At 42.3% G+C, this 12,049-nt stretch overlaps 1 protein-coding gene across 1 annotated transcript in view; it reads left to right on the plus strand.

The window, feature by feature from the left end:
• Nucleotides 1–639: 639 nt before the first annotated feature.
• CSGALNACT1 (chondroitin sulfate N-acetylgalactosaminyltransferase 1) overlaps nt 640–12,049 on the plus strand; it is a gene marked incomplete at both ends in the record, with an annotated part of 83,366 nt that continues 71,956 nt past the window's right edge. Inside the window, one exon of the mRNA XM_080710523.1 lies at nt 640–1,243. Within this exon, the coding sequence (XP_080566649.1) occupies nt 640–1,243 (604 nt within the window). The remainder of the gene's footprint in view (nt 1,244–12,049) is intronic.

A 12,049-nucleotide genomic window follows, 5' to 3' on the forward strand; every position in this document is an offset into this window, starting at 1 on the left:
CCCAAATGCTGGGATTACAAGTGTGTGCCACCACGCCCGGCTTATTATTTTTATTTTGAAACAGAGTCTTGCTAGTTGCTGAGGCTAGTTTCAAACCTGCAATCCTCCTGCCTCAGCCTCCCGAATACTAGGATTCCATGGGTCGGCACTGCACCAAGCTCCCTATTTGCTATCTCCATGTCATTGAAGTTTTGCTTTTTTTCCTTTTTAATCATCAAAACAAAACGTGTACGATTATGGAGAATAGACTTACAAATGTTTACCAATACCTCCTGTCCCAGGCTCTTCCCCTGAGCCTCGGAGGAGGTCTGCTGACCACCTCCGAGTTGCCTTAGGAGTGAGAACAAGGCGTTGCCATCTTCAGCCGGTGTCTCTGTGCTTCGTGTCTTCCCAGGTCTCCTCTGGCCGCGGTGCACGGAAGGCTACCATGGGAATGAATGGGAGAAGTCGAAGGCTCAGTGTAACGCATCGCTTGGGCGTGGAAGGTCTTCGCTGGTCGGTGGGAGCGCTGTCCGGCGTGGTGGCTGGCTCCCGGGCGCAGCTCGGCTTGTAGCAGGCCATGGATGAAGGCAGCGCTGCGCTCTAGTTCTCCCCTTCCGAGGATGCCGCCTGGACGCATGGCCTGGCTCTAGGTTGACGATGGTCCGCCGCGGGCTGCTGGGCTGGATTTCTCGGCTGGTCCTTCTGCTCGTGCTGTTCTGCTGCGCCGTCTCCGTCCTCTATATGTTAGCCTGCACCCCCAAAGGCGACGAGGAGCAGCTGGGGCTGCCCAGGGCCAATGGCCCCACGGGGAAGGAAGGCTACCAGGCCGTGCTGCAGGAGCGCGAGGAGCAGCACCGCAACTATGTCAGCAGCCTCAAGCGGCAGATCGCGCAGCTCAAGGACGAGCTGCAGGGGCGCAGCGAGCAGCTCCGCAGCGGGCAGGACCGGGCCGGCGACGCCGCGGGCCACAAGGCCCAGGCCGACCTGCTGGCCTTCCTGCGAGCTCAGGTGGACAAGGCCGAGGTGCACGCCGGCGTCAAGCTGGCCACCGAGTACGCCGCCGTGCCTTTCGACAGCTTCACCCTGCAGAAAGTGTACCAGCTGGAGACCGGCCTGACCCGCCACCCCGAGGAGAAGCCGGTGAGGAAGGATAAACGGGATGAGCTGGTGGAAGCGATTGAATCGGCCCTCGAGAGCCTCAACAGCCCCGCGGAGAGCAGCCCCAATCAGCGCCCTTACACTGCCTCCGATTTCATCGAAGGTTGGCGTGGCTTGTGGATTGGGGGTGGGAGTGGGCAGAGAAAAGGCATCTGGGGTCCCCCCACCACACACACACAGGGGCCCAGGCAGGTTTTAGCTGCAGGAGGCTACAGTCCGAATCCCTGGATGGGCTGGTGGCAAGTTTTATATGATCAACCCCGAAGGTGTGGCACAGGTTTTTGTTTTTCAGAAACATCTGTTTCCACTTACTTTCTCAAAGAAACCACAGGCATTGAGAGCAGCGTTGCCTTGGCAGATGAAGGGAAAAGTTTTTTTTTTTTTCTTTCATTTAAAAAGAGAACACAAACTATAAATGTAATGCTTTGAAAGCCAGTAGAATATGATAAGCGGTTTCCATTCTGTCTTCTTGCAGGTACTTCTAGGAATTGGGCTTAGTTCTCAGGCGCCAAAACAAGTGTGTAGTGGGGCACTAAACATGGGCCATGCCACGTTTGAGGAACTTTGCTTTTATTAATTAGCCCGTTCCTCAAAAGGACTCCATTAAGGCATGAGGAAATGGAGCCCAGATTAAGTAAATACCCAAGTCCCTTGGCTTTAAGATGCGGAGCCAGTGTGTGAACCAGCCAGTCTGACTCCTGTGTGCATGTCCTTGACCAGATTGTCAAGAGCAGGTAGAAAAGCTCCTTCCAAGGGCACAGGACAGCCTAGTATTAATTTGTTTGGGTCTTGTTTTAAAAGACAGAAGTCTTTTTTTAAAAAAGACTCATTAGTATCTTTATATTAACCTGCATATAATTACTGGTTCAAGTATCAACTAATAATTTGGGGAAAGTGATGCCTTCAGGGGCATCTAGTTCTTTTCCCCCATTTCTAGATAGAACCTCCTTCCATTTGCCCAGAAATATGGGTATGTCCACCTAACCCACTCTCTACTTTGTTATGAAATCATCTCATGAGCCTACAGGCAAGACGGACTCTCTTTAGTGGCATCAGAACCCTCCTTCTGCTATTGATGGCTGTGTTTTCTTTGGACACTTTCCTGTCTTACAATTTCCCCCCACTTCATATGTGGACCAAAAATTCATGCAATTCTAATGTAGCATCATTTTCATATACCCAGAGCCACGTAAAGCAATCATTTATAAGATCAAGCTCTTGGTGTTAGAATTTTTTCTTTTACTCATTTATAAGTCTATGAAAAATGCCTAGAGCCTTTAGCCACTAACCAGTATTATAATAATAAGCCCATGGTGAGCGCTGGATAAGAATTCAAAACACAAAGATGATACACAGTAGTTCTTTATAGCCTAGGAAGCATTTCCACATATATTACCTGCCAGCTGGCCCCCAGGGGAGATCATTGAACATCATTTCAAAAGCCCTGTTTGACTTGTCTTTGGAGTGAGCTACCCAGAGCTGCCACATACAAAGCAATTGCAAAAGAACTGGTTTGCAAACCAGTGCCTGCAGTTTGGGATGTGTGATCTTCCTCCTGCCTGCCTTCTTTTGAAATCTCTGTCCACTTGTCTGTGTACAGTGCCCTACTATGTAAGGCCTATCTTTCTCTATTAGCAGTGACACGAGCCTGTTGTCCCTGAGTTTATTTGCTCTGAGATCCTGGCTGACTTGCTCTTAAGGATGTGCTCATCAGAGCTGCCCAAGTATTGCTCTTGGTGTGTATAAATAGCACACCACTGATATTTTTTAACAATTTTTTATTGAACATAAATAGTATACATTTACACTATATTTGGTGCCCTCTCTCCCCCGTCCCCGTTTTCTCTTCCCCCCTCCCACCAATGGTTGTCCAGGTTAACCATGTCTTATTCATAATTTTACACATGTTCAGGTGTAGACCCTCATTAATCAAGATCGGCCTTTCTCCTCTCCTATCTTTCCATTAAAACTTAGCTAGTATTTCCCCTCTAATATCTGGAGTCCCACTGGTATCCTTTGTGTTTTCTAGTTTGGGCATATTAGAGGAAACATGTGTATCTTCTTCTGTGCTTAGCTGATCTCACTTAACATGATGTTCTCCAGGGCTTTCCATCTTCTTGCAAATGATATAATTTTGTTCTTCTTTATGGCTGAATTGAATTCCATTGTGTGCATTTCCCACAGTTTTGCTATCCATTCATCTGTTGATGGTGATCTGGGTTGGTTCCATATTTTGGCTATTACAAATTGTGCTGCTATGAACATAGGTATGCATATGTTGCTGTAGTTCTCTGAATTCAACCCCTTTGGAAAGATACCCAGGAGTGGTATAGCTGGATCATATGGTGGATCTATTCCCACCTTTCTTAGGAATCTCCAAACAGATCTCCATAGTGGCTGAACTAGTTTGCACTCCCACCAACAGTGTAAAAGAGTTCCTCTTTCCCCACATCCTCGCCAGCATTTGTTGTTGTTTGATTTCTTTATGCTTGCTACTCTGACTGGGGTTAGATGGAATCTCAGTGTAGTTTTGATTTGCATCTCCCTGATGGCCAGTGATGAAGAACATCTTTTCATGTATCTATTAGCCCTTTGTATCTCTTCTTTTGTGAAGTGTCTATTTAGTTCATTTGCCCATTTCTTGATTGGGTTGTTTGTTTTGCTAGTGTAGAGTCTTTTGAGCTCTTTGTATATTCTGGATATTAGCCTACTATCAGAATGGTGGCTGGTAAAGATCTTTTCCCATTCTGTAGGCTTCCTCTTTAGGTTATTGATAGTTTCCTTTGATGAGAAGAAACATTTTAGTTTGATGCTATCCCACTTGTTGATTCTTGCTTTAATTTCCTGAGCTTTGGAGGTTTTGTTGAGAAAGTTACTGCCTGTGCCAATATGTTGTAGTGTTGAACTTATGCTCTCCTCTACTAACTTCACAGTCTCAGGTCTAATTTCTAAGTCTTTGATCCATCTTGAGTTGATTCCTGTGTTAGGTGAGATATAGGGGTTTAGATTCATCTTTTTACAAATGGTTAGCCAGTTCTCCCAGCACCACTTGTTGAAAAGGCTGTCTTTTCTCCAGCGTATGTGTTTGGCCCCTTTGTCAAAGATGAATTGACTAAAGATGTGTGGGTTTGTTTCTGTATCTTCTATTCTAATTCACTGGTCAGTATATCTGTTTTTGTGCCAGTACCATGCTGTTTTTACTACTATTGCTCTATAGTATAGTTTGAAGTCTGGGATTGTAATGCCTCCTGCGTGTTTCTTGTTATTGAGAATTGCTTTGGCTATTCTAGGTCTTTTCTTTCTCCATATGAAGTTCATGATTGATTTTTCTAGGTCTCTGAAGAATGTCACTGGTATTTTAATGGGAATTGCATTGAACCTATAGATCAGTTTTGGCAGAATGGCCATTTTGATGATATTTATTCTGCCTATCCATGAGCATGGGAGATCTTTCCATCTTCCAAGGTCTTCTTCTATTTCTTTCTTTAATGTTTTATAGTTTTTGTTGTAGAGGTCTTTTACATCTTGGGTTAGGTTTATTCCTAGGTATTTTATTGGTTTTGAGGTTATAGTGAATGGAATTGTTGTTTTTGTTTCTTTCATTGTGGATTCGTTGTTGGCATAATGAAAGGCCACTGATTTCTTTAGGTTGATTTTGTAACCTGCGAATTTGCTGAATTTGTCAATCAGCTCCAGAAGTCTTTTGGTTGAGTTCTTTGGGTCTTCCAGATAAAGGATCATGTCATCTGCGAATAAGGATAATTTTATTTCCTCTCTTCCTATGTGGATTCCTTTGATTTCCTTCTCTTGTCTGATTGCTGCAGCAAGAGTCTCAAGGACTATATTGAAAAGGAGTGGTGATAGTGGACATCCTTGTCTTGTTCCTGACTGTAGCGGAAATTCTTGCAGTTTTTCCCCATTCAATATAATGTTGGCTTTGGGTTTGCAGTATATTGCCTTGATGATGTTGAAGTACTTTCCTTCTATCCCAATTTTTTGCAGTGTTTTTAACATAAAAGGGTGTTGGATTTTTTCGAATGCTTTTTCAGCATCTATTGCTATGATGATGTGGGTTTTGTTCTTGGTTCTATTTATGTGGTGAATAACATGTATTGATTTGCGTATGTTGAACCAGCCTTGTTTTTCTGGGATGAAACCGACTTGGTCATGATGTATTATTCTCTTGATATAGTTTTGAATGCGTATAGCTAGTGTATTGTTTAGAATTTTTGCATCTATGTTCATTAAGGATATTGGTCTGTAGTTTTCCTTTCTTGAGGTATCTTTATTTGGTTTGGGGATTAATGTGATACTGGCCTCATAGAAGGAATTTGGAAGAGTTCCATCTCTTTCAATTTCCCGGAACATGTTATGAAGTATTGGTATTAGTTGTTCACTGAAGGTTTTGTAGAATTCAGCTGGGAACCCATCTGGGCCTGGGCTTTTCTTTGGTGGAAGAATTTTTATTGCCATTTCTATTTCTTTGGTTGCTATTGGTTGGTTTAGGCTTGCTATGTCCTCTTGGCTGAGTGTAGGAAGGTTAACTGTGCTTAGAAATCTATCAATTTCATCCAGGTTTTCAAGTCTATTGGAGTGTAAATTTTTTTTTTTTTTTTTTTTTTTGGTGGTACTGGGGTTCCTGGAAGCCCTTCTTCCTCCGGGCTACACTCCCAGACCTATTTTATATTTTTGAAACAGGGTCTCTTACGCCAGCACGGCTGGCTACGAACCTGCGCGATCCTCCTGTCTCCGCCTCCCAAGCGCGGGGATTACAAGCGTGTGCCACCACGCCTGGCGGAGTATAAATTTTTAAAGTAGTTTTTGATAATATTTTGAATTTCTTCACTATCTGTGGCGATATCTCCTTTTTCATTTCTAATTTTGATAATTTGAGTTGATTCACTTTTTCTTTTGGTTAGGTTGGCCAGGGGTTTATCGATTCTATTAATCTTTTCAAAGAACCAACTTTTTGTTTTATTGATTCTTTGAATTGTTTTTTTGTTCTCTATTTCATTTATTTCTGCTCTAATTTTGATGATTTCTTGTCTTCTGCTGGCTTTGGGAATAGACTGTTGCAGAATTTCTAGATCCTTGAGTTGTGTCATTAGGTTCTTTACTTGGTGGTTCTCCGTCCTTTTTATGTGGGCACTCAATGCAATAAACTTTCCTCTTAATACTGCCTTCATGGTGTCCCATAGGTTTTGGTAGGTTGTGTCTCTGTTTTCGTTTGTTTCCATAAATTTCTTTATTTCTTCCCTAATTTCTGCTCTTACCCATTCGTCATTCAATAGTGTATCATTAATTCTCCATGAATTTGAATACTTTCTTTCGAGTTTCCTGTTGTTGATTTCTACTTTTATTCCGTTGTGGTCTGAAAAGATGCATGGAATTATATTACATTTTTTGAATTTGCTGGTATTTTCTTTGTGTCCCAGGATGTGATCTATTTTGGAGAATGTTCCATGGGCTGCTGAGAAGAAAGTGTATTCTGTAGTTCCTGGTTGAAATACTCTGAAGACGTCTATTAGGTCCATTTAGTTTATGGTTTCCTTTAGTTCTAAAGCATCTTTACTCATCTTTTGCCTTGAAGATCGATCCAGTGGTATGAGAGGCGTATTAAAGTCCCCCAGAATTATTGTATTTGGGTCTACTTGGGATCTTATGTCCAGAAGGGTTTGTTTTACAAATGTGGTTGCACCCATATTTGGGGCATAAATATTTACTATCATTATATCTTCTTGGTGTATTGTTCCTTTTAATAAAAGGAAGTGCCCTGATTTGTCTCTTTTGATGTGTTTTAGTTTAAAGTCTGTTTTGTTGGATATCAGGGTTGCTACCCCTGCTCTTTTTTGGTCACTGGTGGCATGGTATATCTTTTTCCATCCTTTCACGTTCAGCCTGTGAATGTCTTTGGCTGTGAGGTGAGTTTCTTGCAGACAGCATATATTTGGATTATGTTTCCTAATCTACATTGCCAGTCTATGTCTTTTGATTGGTGAGTTAAGTCCTTTGACATTAAGAGATATTATTGAAATATGATTTTTGTTTTCTGCCATTTTGTGTTTTGTCTACTCTTGGGTGGTGTGATCTTTCTTCTTTACTTAAATGGCCCACTTATTAACTTCCTCTCTTCTCTGATTCTGAAGTCTGCTTCTTTTTTCTTCCTTATGGTTTATTTCTTTAAGAATTTTCTCTAGTGTTGGCTTTGAATTCATGAATTTTTTGAGATTCTGTTTATCCTGAAAGACTTTGGTTTCCCCATTGATCTTGAATAGTAGTTTTGCTGGATAGATGAGCCTTCGTTGGAAGTTATTTTCTTCCAGGGTCTGAATCACATTGTACCAGTCTCTCCTAGCATTCCTGACCTGGGTTGTATAGTCTGGGGTGATTCTTATTGTTTTGCCTCTATATGTCACCCGTCCTTTTGTTCTCACTGCTTTAAGATTCCTTCCTTGGCCTCTATATTGGTCAATTTGGTTATTATGTGGCGTGGAGTGGTTTTTCTTTGGTCCTGTCTCAGTGGAGTTCTGTATGCCTCCTGGACTTGAAGATTCAAGTCTCTTTCCATATTTGGAAAATTCTCTGAGATTATTTCCTTGAAGATATTACAGATGCCCTTGGTCTGTACCTCTATCCCTTCCTCAATGCCTATTATCCGTAAATTAGGGCGCTTCATATTATCCCATAATTGCTGGATGTTTAGGTTTTGTTGCTGTAAAGATTTCTGTATATCGCTGACTGTTTTCGGTTTGGGATGTACTGTCTTCTAATATTGATATTCTGTTTTCCATTTCATCTAATCTTCCAGAATTTCTTTCTATTGCTGTCTTCATTTCACTTATTGCCTCTTTCATTTCATTCCAGACCTCTTTCTGATTCTTTTTTAGTGTTTCTAATTCACCTTTAACCTCCTCTATACTTGTTTTAAATCCTTTCATCATATTGAACATCAAGATTCTGAACTCCCCTTCTTGCATTTCTAGTAGGTCAGTATTCGTGATTTCTGCTGTCTCTTCATAATTCCTAGTTCTTGTATTTATAGCGTTCTCTGTCCTGTTTTTCTGATTTCTACCCATCGTTCGTGAGTAATGTGCTTAGTCAAATCTTAATATTAGGAGTTTAGGGGTATCGGCTAGTCAGCAGCGCCTTTCCAGTGTTGAGGGCAGGTGATGTGTGAGGAGCTGGGGTGATTGGTAAAGGAGTCGGATTAGGTAGTGGATATTTTTAGGTTGAGAAAGACTTTAAGTATGATAAGGTAATAACTTGCTAGGAATGAGAGAGAGTTAACTACTAGGACTCTTGTCAGTAGAGTAATTATGGATATAAGAAATACTTTGAGTATTAAACCAGGAGGTATATTATGGGGGAGAAAAGTATGTAGGTTAGTGTGGGAAGGTTTGTAAATAGGGGTGATGGAAGGAGCAGACAGACATAAAAAAAAGAATCCACACAAGATACCAAGACTATTATGTAATCCAAGAAAAAGGAAGGGAAACCAATCAAAGGAGGAGAATGAAAAAAAGGAAGGAAAGAGGAAGAAAGAGGAAAAAAGAACAAGAATAAAATAAAAGGAACTAGCAGCTGTGTGAAATAAAAAAATAAGGCAAACTATCCAATGTATGTATGTGTGTGTGTATATATATATATATATATATATATATATATATATATATATATATATAACAACAAGTTAAAGTAAAAGAAGTGTGGGTTAAAAGAAAAAAAAATAAAACAGCAATAACCATACCAGAACAAAAGCACTGTAAAAACAAAATAAAACAAAACATCCACATTAAAAGTAAAACAAACAGTCCTCCTTATTTACGCATATGGGGTCAGGTCCATATAATATGTGCGTATCTGATTGCTTTGGTAGCTTTCAGAATACCGTCCAATGTCTCTTAGTTTTCTTCGTACTCTATTTTTATCTTCTTAGGTCACTCTGGGTGCTTGGACACCTTTCTCTCCTTTAGCTGCTTTAGTTTTATGTGTCCGGATGTCTGGTTTCACTGTTATTTGATTCTGTACAATTCACAGGTTCTGCGAAATTCTAACCTGTGGTCAGCACCTCTGCACTCACCACCCTAGACTCCAGTCTGTGCTTCCCTACAGCAGGGGTGGAGAATGACCAAAGTATAATTGGAACCTCCCCCTGAGGTCCTGTGCAGATATTGTGGCCCAATGGATTTTCCTGTGTCTCTGGAAATTCCAGCTGGGCTAGCCGGTGTGGTCCCAAGATGTACCCTGGGCAAATGGATGCTGGTTCCTGGATGCCCACACTTACTGTCAGAGCTCTGCCTATTCCGAGAGTGCAGGCTGGGTGCGCTGCTAATACTGGACCCAAGTGTGAGTGGATGCAGCTGTCTATTGCTGCTGGTATGCTCTTCCAAGGTGTATTGAGCTGTGTTCTCGCTTAGAACTAAGCATCTGGCTACCAGGCGGGTGGGAACACCCAGCGGTGGGCCAGGGGTGCAGGGTAGGTGCTCAAGGGTCCAGTGTGCGGTGTCCAGCAATGGTCTCTGCCTCCCGCGGGACGTAGAAGCTGGGGGTGCCCCAAGGAGATTTCTGGGTCACACAGGGCTTTTGCAGCCTGGAAGGCAGGCTCTGGCAAGGTGGCAGGGGTTAGACACACAAGCAGGCTCTAATTTAGGGGTGGCAGTGGCACAGGCACTGACTACTAGCAGGGGACCGTGGCGCAGACAAGGTGCGCGAGGAGAGTGCTCGGTTCTGAGGCTTGGGCCCGTGCTGGGGGGTTGGGGCTGCGCACACGCTAGGACCCAAACTTACCAGTGCGCCCTCAGGTACCTGACTTGGTGCAGGATTCCGTGGGAGTCTCTATGCAGTTGTGATCCGGTCACTGGTGAGCACACAGAATTCTGACGTGGGTGCTGCTCGCTGTTTAAGATGCGGTCCTAAGTCCGTTTTTAGTCCCGGATTATCTTGCCGCGGTAATAGCAGGCAGGCAGCTCCTCGGGCAGCTGCGAGAGCAGCCCGCCGATCGGCGTTCCGATCAGCGTTCGGATTGTATCTGCAGCAGGTCCCGTGTCCGATCTTTGTTCTTCTTCTTCAAGTTCAGGGTTCCGCCGAGGTACCTGGATGTGTTTTGGTTCCTGGTATGTATTTATTTTGTTGATTAAGACACTGCTTTCTAAGTATTTAAACTTTATTTGCTTCAGCTACTGAGAAGTGCTGTGTCCCTCAGTCGCCATTTTGAAAAAAAAAAAAAAAACCACTGATATTTTAAGGGGAATCAATCCACATGTGTCTTCCAGATTTGGCCAAAGTCTAGTCAACTGTTTTCATTGGATGTGTAAACAAAGTCAAACCCTTTAAGTATATTTATACAGATTTATTAATAATGGGCAATACCGGTTGCTTAATTTTTAAAATTACTCAGCATAGCAAAAACTTGTGGAGACAGTCTTTTATATACATAGGAAGCAGGGCATTATGAAAGATTCCACCAGTCAGAGGAAACTGCAAGGAGGTAGAATTAAGCCCAGTATAAGTAGTACCTTTGAAATGAGTGATGTTTCAGAATAAAGTGAGATTAGTGTCACTATGAGAGTTCTGTCCTCATCTGGAGGACCATTTGGCCAGAAGGTTATAAATCATGATTTTTGTTTCAGAAAGGTGGTTGGACTGAATTACACATGAGTGAGTCTCTGTCTACACCTAGTTAAAGAGAAACAAGAGAGCCGAAAAGGTCCAATTTGAGTTAGAGCAAGTGGTAACGACCTTCTCTGGGTGAGATACCTCTTTAAAATAACTTATTTGCATTTTTAAGCACAGCCTTAGAGAGAATGATTTTGTGTGTGAAGTTTCAGCAGTCCAAACACTGGAGCAATTGAGCAAAAGTCCACGGGAAAACTTTAGATTAGAAGCAGCAGTGTTCTACACACTCAGAATCTAAATGAAGGCAACGAATTTGTTGAACCTAGAACAAGTCTGATCAAGACAGGGGTTCTTATGTTTAAAGAAATAGTGGTGTGGCTGGGGGGTGGCTCAGTGGTGGAACACTTCTTAGTACGCCAATAATAATAATAATAACAACAACAACAACAACAACAACAACAACAGCCGCCCATGGAATGATTCCAAATGATAATAATTATGTAAACTGAAAGGTAGGCAAAATGAGATGATATCAGCACTGTGTGACTTTACAAGACCCTGAGACTCAGATTCCTCTTCTGTCAACAAGAGATTTCATATGCATGCCCTCTGAGGCCTCTCCCAACCCCAGTCTCATATCCTGTTTTATCTGCAAAGTAGTTTGACTCCTTTTCTTCTTTGCAGCTTTGCTAAGCCCTCTGAGGGTTGCTCTGTCAATCCACTCTGCTGAGTGGTCCAGGGAAAGTCATCTGTCTTTTGGGATACCTATAAGAGCATGAATTCAGATAGATTACCTAAAAGCTCTGGTCTGGCTATGGTGGCTTTACAATTCTGTAAAGCTTGCGGAGGAGAATGTCACACTTGAGATTTTTAATTTATCATTGTATGATTTAATTACCATCCATCTCTAAAACACAAGGGAGACAGTATTTGCCTTCTTTCCCCAGATGTTTCATTGTATTGTATCTTTACATAATTGCACTAATTTTTCACAATCATCTAGGGGAAAGAAGTGTGATTAGGTTCCTGTGCCCCAGGATGCTCCACTGCCTATCTCTTCTACTACACAGAACATTCCTCCCTGTATGCTTGTGGTTGGTTCTTTCACTATAGGACATACACACAGGCACTGAAATCTAAGCAGCATCCACTTGGCTTTGATTTCATGCTGTTCAATAGAGCTCCTGGATGTCAAATTAACATCATCCCATAAAACAGTTTAGCTTTCTGAATCATTCCTCTTTTGCAATCCAAGCATCTGATACTGGGACTTCTCTAAGCAATTTGTGTCTGC

This window comes from Muscardinus avellanarius (genome assembly GCF_963383645.1).
Source record: "Muscardinus avellanarius genome assembly, chromosome: 14".
In the NCBI taxonomy this organism is placed as follows: Eukaryota; Metazoa; Chordata; class Mammalia; order Rodentia; family Gliridae; genus Muscardinus; species Muscardinus avellanarius.